This window comes from Toxoplasma gondii, chromosome VI (genome assembly GCF_000006565.2).
Source record: "Toxoplasma gondii ME49 chromosome VI, whole genome shotgun sequence".
Lineage (NCBI taxonomy): Eukaryota > Apicomplexa > Conoidasida > Eucoccidiorida > Sarcocystidae > Toxoplasma > Toxoplasma gondii.
In genome coordinates, this window is record NC_031473.1 from 710165 (window position 1) to 718895 (window position 8731).

Here is an 8731-nt window from a genome sequence, read left to right on the forward strand (position 1 = left end):
CTCGCTTGAGAGAGGGGAACGACTGCGTTTTTCGTTTAAAGAAACGCGGACGAATACAAAAAATCTCCTGAGGGAAAACAGCTGGGCAGTCGGGCAACACGCTTTTTGCCACGAGACATGCACACTTCTACTCTTCGCACTCCGAAAAAATGGCTTTATCACATGTCGTTTATTTCTCTCATTTTTCTCTTTGTCGCGTTTCTCTCCTCTTCTTCTCGCTCTCCCCTTTGGTGTCCTTCTGAGTCTCTGCGTGTTCTCTGTCTCTTCCTTCGTCTTTTCTCGTCCGTCTCGTTTTTTCTGTCTTCTCTCCGTTTTCTTTCGCTCTGCATGCTCCCTTCCTGCCTGCCAGTGACCTTCCTCTCGAGTTTCTCCCTCTGTCTTTCCTTGTTCGCTGAAGGAAAGGAGAAGGACATGTGCAGAAAGAGGGAGAAAGAGCAATCTGTCGAGCGAGACCGAGAGGGTCGACAGTCGCGACCAGGAGATCTCTCCGAGGAACGAGTGCTGTGGAGGCTCACGTCTCTCCGAGCGTTTGCATGCGCCGTGGTCAGTTCACTCCCTGTTACACATTATAAAATGAGATTCCTAAGTTTATAGAAACTCCCTTTTTCACGGGAGTATATACTACGAGGTGGACTACTGGTTTAGATCCCCGAGAGAAGCAGTGGGCCAGTCCAGCAGAGTCACGACGACAACTCCACGTTGACACACGGGAGCTCCTCTCTGCAACGAGCTCTGTCTGAGCGACCTTGTGTTGTGCTGGTGTCTGGGCCATGGAGTTGCGTCAAGCGCTCCTCCGGACTAGCTGAGAAGACAGAGAAGAAGAGTTCGTGAGAGAACGGGAGAGACAGAGGAAAGAGAAGATGGTGCCGTATTTGTGCGCTTCGTTTGTCGCCGATGTGACTCAGCGTCGCCGGGTACGGCCGCGCACCTCCAGCGAAGATCTCTTTCTGGATACAGGAACGCGTGAGTTTCGCCTCGCATGAGTGTTCAAGCAAATGTCTGTCAAGACTGAGAAGACACCATTCGCAAACGCAGGAGAGCTGGGGCCTCTCTAACAGAAACGCGTTAACGACCCTGCGGCACTCGAACACGCAAAGGCTCTCTCCACACGCTTCGCCGGTTTCTCCCTGCGTCGCTCGAGGGGGCTAGGTGTTCTCTTTGGGAACGCCTGTCTCATCCGAATATAAGCCGAACGGACCCTGGAGCGCGCGAGCTCTCAGTTGGACAACACTCTCTCGTCTCTTCAGCGAAACACAGCAGAAACGAAGAGAACGCGTTTCACAAAGACGCCGCCGTTCCCGAACCCTCACACAGCTGCAGTCTCCCACAACTCCAAGATGTGCAGACACTCTACACATACGCGCACGCACAGATACACTCACATGCACATACATATATATACATATAAATATATTCATATATATATATACATATTTATACATATATTTACATGTAGCGATGTGTACATGTGCCCTGGCGTAGAGTTGCGTTTTTATTGTTGCTCACATGTTTAAGGCTGTATAACATACTTCTACGAAGATGCACAGATTTGCAGGTGCATTTGCATCTGGCGAGACAGACTTCTTAGTTGTCTCTTTCCGGAGACTCAGACGCTCTTTTTCTTTTTGAACGAAACCATATCCTGCCACGCTGTTCATTCCGAAAAACGCGAGAAAGAGTAAGTGCAACACGAAGAGGCATTTCTTCTCGAATCGCGCCGTTTTGCTTCCACCAGACTCGTAGATATCCCAAGTGCAAGAAATCACGCTCAAGTGCAGGTTGTTCGCGTGCAGCCCCTAAAAAACATATCTAGATCTATGTTGATACATTTACGCAACATAAGTTTGAAAGACACAACATGTCCGTATACTTTCACAAGCCTTGCGTGCAGAAACTAGGTGGATATATATACATTGCAGTGTGCACGGAGAGCAAAGACCGTGTGGAGAGAACTGGGTTGCTCTCTCGTCGTCTTCCCTGGACGCCCAGGAGGACCGTGTGTCTCTCTTTGTCGCGTGTCTTAAAAACCGGTCCACTCTTTCATTGTGGGCAAACTCGCGTTTTCATGACACACCAACGCAGTGCTCGATTCGCGTATCCGACCTCGCCATGTGGTAACTGTCGCGCGCGGCTGGTTCCGAGTTCTCGTTTCCTCTTGCACGTCACCCGTCTCCTCTGGCCTCTCCGTTTATCTTTTTTTCTGTCCTTCTCTGATTACATCTCCTCTTTCGCCTTCTCTTCTCGCGCCTTCTGTCTCCTCGTCTCTGTTTTCTACAGAGACTCGTATTCCTTCAGTTGGGGGTAGTGCTGCTTGTTCTTCTCCATAAAAGCTTTCAGGCTCTCTCGCTGTTCTCTCAAGTTCCACGGCTCCTTGTCGTACACGTCGTCGAAAATGCCTCCGATGACGGCGGAACGCTTGTCCTTCTCCACAACTTTCATCTGAAAAAGCGAAAGAATATCTCCACAGTCTCAGGAAAACCTTACCAGACCCGATCGCTTGCCAAAAAACCGCAGCCACCTACCTTCGCATCTAGCCGCACGCGAAATACAAGGAGCTCCGCATCCGTACGATGGCATTCATATACATACATAAACATATTTTTAGATAGATAATTATATATCTGTCGGGATGTGCGTATGCATTTTTGGGTGTACAAATATACGTCCATGCATTTGAAGGGAAATGCACGTATGAGTGGAAGGGTGAAGGCATACGTTCGAAAAAGACACGAATTTAAATACACAAAAATCTAAAAATACACCCACAAATACGAAAATGCATGTGGAACTTCTGATTCTAGAGACGAACCATGCGCAGCATCGTAGCACGAGCGTCTTTGCGAAGTTCCTCGTCTTGCTTGTCACTCCAGAGATTCAAGTTGTCCAGGTAGCGACGGACGCGTGCTGAAGAAAAATAAAGTCATAAGTGTACGCGTTCTCTCGTTCTCGCCCTTGTCCGCGTTTTCTTCTTCTCAATTTCTCCTGTTTTCTCACAATTTCATTCCACGCTTCTCCCTTCTTCTGAGACTTCCTCCCAGCGCGACCACAGACGCCAACGGAGCAAGCAAGGAGAGAGGAGAGAACAAAGCGAAACAAAAAAGAGAGAAACAGCAGGACAGATAAAGGAACGAGCAGAGACTACAGATGGAAAGAAGGAAAGCAGGAAGATAAGAAAGAACAGACATAAAAGAGGCGAACAAACAACAGAAGAAGAAAAGCAGAGAAGGAATTAGAAAGGAAGGAAAAGAGAAAATGAAAAATCCAGCGAAGGCAAGGAAAGAGCAGAAACAAAGAAGAAAAAGGAGAAAAGGGAACATGAAATGAAAAAAAAAACTGTACAACGACACTCACCTATCGGGTGAATGCCGGATTGACCCCAAGCTTCCAGTTCGCCACTCGGCCTGTATTGGAAGCTGTCGTCAGAGGTACTATGGTGACCGACTCTGAAAAAACACACAAACGCTGCATGCATGACCTCAAACGAAATCCAAACGCCCTTGCGCTCAAGTCGGCTCAGACAAAAATTCACACGATACACAAACACACAGAAAACATCTGCACTTATCCAGAGACTTTCATATATAATATACAAACATATACAAGCATATATATATATATATATATATATATATATATATACACGAATACCTGTGCTCATAAGCACATAAGCACGCACGGCGCAGATATACCTGTGCATATTCATAAATATATGTATATATATAGAGAGAGAGATTCAGATAGACAGAGGGATAGATATAGATAGATAGACAGAGAGACAGATACATATAAACATATAGATATAAATAGACAGCGATTTAGATAGATAGATAGATAGATAGATAGATAGATAGATATACAGCTACATAGAGAGATCTACAACGACAGATTCGCACTGATTGATCCAGTTCAGTGGAACGATTAACAGACAGGCACTGTTACATGTATAGAGACAGAGATATAGACCCACAGAGGTGAGGTTTCGAAGTCACTGGATCTGTTTGCGTCTTTGAAACTCGCCCCGCGGACGCTTGGTGCGTCTTAAAGGTACCTGTAAGTCATGAATTCGATGAGGACTGGCTGGCGTTGAGAGACGATGATTTCCCTCGCCTTCTTGGTGGCTAGGAGAGAAGCGAACAAATCGTTGCCATCCACTCTGATCGTGTGCATGCCGTAGGAAATGCCTCGAATCGCAATGCCGTCTCCTGCGTACTGGTCCTTCACAGGTGTGCTGATGGCGTAGCTGAAAAAGTCGCAAAACAAAGAACCACTGAGTGAAACACGCGGCGAAGTCGACACAAGGACCTTGCCAAGCAGCGTGAGAGATGCTCGAGGATCGACTGTGATGTCCACGCATGTAAAACCACACCTGCACCAGGTGGGCCACCGAAAGAAAGTAACGCCGATCAAAGGTACGCAAAGAGAACAATTAAACAGAATAGCGACACCCTCGGGGACCCCCGTCAGCACCACAGCGAGCTAACCATCACCGCATGCAGTACCATGTCGAGATACACCCTGTGTACGGAACAGCCAGCAAGTCGGGAACAGCTGACAAAGTAGAAATGTCGCTCTGACGCGAAATCTAACAAAGACAGCACAAACGCCGGAGTTGTTCAAAATCATAGGCAAACATCCACATGGATATACATATTTGCTTTGTAGGCATGTGAGTATTTTTCATGTATCTGTTTGCATGTGTATACTTATACATATGCATATACATATATATATATATATATATACTTGGGCATGTGTTTTGTGTACGTGTGTATTTCTGGGCCACCGAGAAGCACATGTGTCGCGCGGAGCTTGCGAGCTCGAGAAGAAGACTGAGTTGTTCGTACCCATTGTTTCTGCAGACAAATAAAGTCTGGCTCTTGAGAGTCGCGGCGAAGTTCATTGCTGCGTGGAAGTCGCCCTCGCTTGCCGCACCTGTCAAAGAGAGAATGCGAAGATAAAGGGAAACTGTGTAGAACGCAGAGGCAAGAGTGCAGGAACCCAGGCTGACAAGCGAAACAAAGTGTAGAGAGAAAGTGCTAGGAAACGATATTTTTTTAAAAGCTGCGAAGAGAACAGAAAGGTTTGAAGAGAACAAGGTGTGGAGAAGCCAAGATGGATACAGCGAGACGAGCAAAACAACAGGGCAAGAGAACGACGAACTCGAGACACGAAGGACAGAAACCAACACGAACCTTCTCCGAAGAAAGCAACAGCAATGCGGTCGTCGCCTGCGAGCTTGAAGGCATAGCCGGCACCCGCCGCGTGCGGGACCTGAAAAAAAGCATCGCATGCTGCTCAACTTCCTTGAGTTTTCTTTCAGCGTCTCGCGAGACTCAATTAGAAAGACCAGCCGCTGGCACGAGTGTTATGCAACACCGATGGTTTGTCAGCATTAAGTTAGACGCCGCCGACAAGAAAGGAAAGCAAAGGGATCGAAAAAGTGAGCCAAAACTCCCCAAACCGTCTCGCCGTGGTGTCAGCTCCACGGAGGAAGTCTGTGGGTGCCGGATAAGCTCTGCGTGCATCTCCAGCGCGATACTGGTCTGCATGCGTGCGAGAAGATACACAACCACACCGGGACTGACAAGACAGCGAGACACTCTCTGAGAGCGACGTTGGGATAAGTGTAGACAGCGAGAGAGGAGGATGTTGACAGGGACACAGAAATCCACGAACACAGAAAAAAAAGAAAGATGTAATCCAGAAGGGTTTGACTGCGCGTGGCGATGACACCTGAATCAGCACTGATGAACGCCGTGTGGGTCGCAAAGTTTCTAAGCCTGCACTGTTGAGGTAGGGGGCTTTTCGCCGTTGTTATTGGACGACCTCTACAGACTCAAAGGTAATCGCGTCTCTGTGGTGTCCTCCATCCCCGCTGAAGAATTCCGACTCTCCTAGCACCCGAGGAGTCATTTTCTGCCACTAAGACGACTAGAGCACATCTGAACCACATAACCAATATGGTAGAAAACGTCCATGTCAAATCCTCGAAATCGTTTGCTTCACCTGAGTAGTGAGAGGGGTGCAGATCGTGTGGAGGTTCACGGAGTGTTTGCTGTACGAGATGGGCATTTGTCGGCCCTTGCTTTCGTCGCCTCTCCTCGCGAAGAGTTGCTCCAGAGCGTCTTCTGCAGTGAAGCCGTGAAGCATGAGGACTCCAAGTTCTCTGCACGCAGACGCATGTAGCGCAAGTCGGGACTTCGATAAACAAGCGCGAAAAGGACACAACCGACATTCACCTCTGCTTCCCAGAGAAGCACGAAATCCCTGGTGCGACGAGCGAACTGAGAAGCGGCGAACCGTCAGAAAAGAGGAACACGACACAGCTTCAGAGGTCTCTGTAGTTGTTGCCTGTAACATGGATAGACGGCGATATATAGAAGTGCGTGTATTTGTAGTTGTGGTTTTGCGTGCAAGGAGACGAGGAGGCAAGGAGGCGAGAGAAGAGGCAAGACAGCACGTGTACTCGGGGGAAACAGAAAGAGATTGACAGAGAGATGTGTCGGGGAACGCTCTTTTGGAGTTCTTTTGGGGATACACGCATGCGTGAGTTGCACCGCCGTCTTGCCGCCCACCGGTACTGGCAGAAGAGATGATCTTTCTTGTCAAGAGCAAGTCCAACAGCCGTCTGCAGCGCTTCTTCACCCTGATTCTGGATGTAAAAGGAAATACGTCCTGAGAACAAGAAACGCCCACGTCCGTTGTCAGAGCCAAGCGCGTCAAAAGCGAAACCAAACTGAAGGAAGATCAAGAGAGAGAATGCTGGGGAGACATGATCAACGCTGCTTCTGCTGAAGTCGTACTTGCAGCAGCCCCACAACCGCGGATCGACGGAGGCGAGTCTCTATCAACCGCTCTTCTGTCGCTTCGTCAACAGTTCTAGAATATCGAGGACAAAGGACAGTCCAGTTCGACTACAGGTTTTCAAAGAACCTCATGAACGTGGACGAGACAGCAAATACAACTTCCTCTCTCTGGGGGAGGCTGCATGCATCTACGCAGAAATCCCCAGTCCGCGAGCCGAGAAAAAGCCGCAGATGTGCCTGTATACCCCTGGGATCCGGGTGCACGTAGAGCCGGGAAAGATTCAGGTGTACATACAGCTGGAGATTTCAGGTATATGTGCACCACACAGATTCGGTTGTACATACACCTGCCGAATTCAGGTGCTTTCCATGCACCACATGGAATCGGTTGGCCAGCCAGCGGCCCGGACCGGGTGCGTCGCGCAGCGGGAGTGGCGCGGCATTTTCTGTATTCAGGGCACAGGCAGTCGTTGTCAGCCCCGTCCTTCGTTGACGGATTGTCTCACGGCGTCAGGTTCTGCGTTTCTCCCCGCTGCGGCGCTCACCTTGTCTCTGGACGCTGTAGAACATGTTGTCCCAGATGCTCAGTTTGACCATGAACTGGTAGGCCTCGAGAACCTCGTCATTGGTCATGGGGCACTGCCAGCCGTCCGCGATTTGTCCGTCGTAGTCCAGGATGCGGAAGATGGGAATGACGGGAGTTTCGTTGCTGATGTTCATGTCGGTTGTGAACTGGGTGTGAATCAGCCCGGCGTGGTACGCTTCCTCGCGGGGGCCTGCTGCGGCGCTGGAGAACGTTCGCACGCCGGCGCTGAAGAGGCGGCTGGCTGATTTTTGGGCATAAACGGAAGAGGATTTGAGAAGGGAAACGGGGTGCTGCCCAACAACAGGGGCAGAGAAAAGCCGCGAGGCGCCGGCGGGCTGCAGAAGCCGCCTGAAGAACGAGGAGGCCGTGTGCGCCATCTTTTGCGCAGGGGTCGAGGTGTCCAGAAAAAACGGTATGAGTTTGCAGGGAAGCAGAAAGCGAGAGACAAGGACCGACGGGCGCCGCCGATTGAACACGCGTGAGGCCGGCGAAAAGTCGAAACAAGAAGTCGGCTCAGAGGGCCGGTCCACGGAGCCTTCGCAACTCAGAGCAGAAACAAGGGCGAAAAAAGTGTTGTTCGGTGACGAGGAACAGCGCGAGAAAAGGAAGGTCCAAGTCGAGCGACGGCGCGGGAGGACACACGAAGAAACGACGGAAGAAGCGGAGCCGCCCTCTATCGAGGCAGGCGCGAAAAACCGCATGTGACAGCGGGATGACCCACCCGGAGTGCCCGCCTGCTTTGGTTGGGACGAGTGCTTCGGAACAGCGTGTGGCGATAGACGAGCAAAAAACGCAAAGTCTTCGAAGATGCCAAGCGAATGCGTCCCCGAATTTCTTCCCAGTCGATGACAAGCACGAAACCCGCACGTCTCCGGTTCCGACCCCTCAGACAAACCGACGACAGTTGCCGCACACTGCTCCGCGCCTTTCAGGCGGGTATCAACAACTTCCGCAACAGCCAAGAGCTGTCTTTCACCTGACCCCTCAGCTCTCGTTGCGTTTCTAGACTAGAGAACGCATTCACCATGAGGAAAGTCAAAGTCGCTCACGAATTACTACGCGACCGCAGAGAGCGAACGAGTAACGGGGAACCCCAAAGTGTACGCTTGCGCTCATTTCTCACAAACCATTGATGTCAGCCTGAGGCGACAACCTCCAAACCGCGCTGGAACGTCTGAAGTTCACCGTAGGAAGCTCTTGAGTCCGTTCCTCCCTCCAGCGCTGTCTTGAGACCTTGGCACATTGTCATGTGCCCAGGAAAAGGGGAAACGACATGCTCACACTCTGGAGACACGGTTTTCTATCCGCAGCTGTTCCCGTTCTTTGAACATCCCGAAGA

The 8731-nt window shown here is 50.2% G+C and overlaps 1 protein-coding gene across 1 annotated transcript; it reads right to left on the minus strand.

Annotated features, from left to right (window-relative positions):
* Positions 1-99: 99 nt before the first annotated feature.
* Positions 100-8093, minus strand: TGME49_239490 (dehydrogenase E1 component family protein; the record flags this gene model as incomplete). Its single annotated transcript, XM_002366547.2, has 9 exons — positions 100-2439; positions 2810-2904; positions 3352-3443; positions 4049-4240; positions 4845-4932; positions 5193-5271; positions 6007-6166; positions 6576-6675; positions 7352-8093. The coding sequence occupies 9 exons, from the start codon at positions 8091-8093 to the stop codon at positions 2272-2274; spliced, it is 1716 nt and encodes a 571-aa protein (XP_002366588.2). The 3' UTR covers positions 100-2271.
* Between the last annotated feature and the right edge of the window lie 638 nt (positions 8094-8731).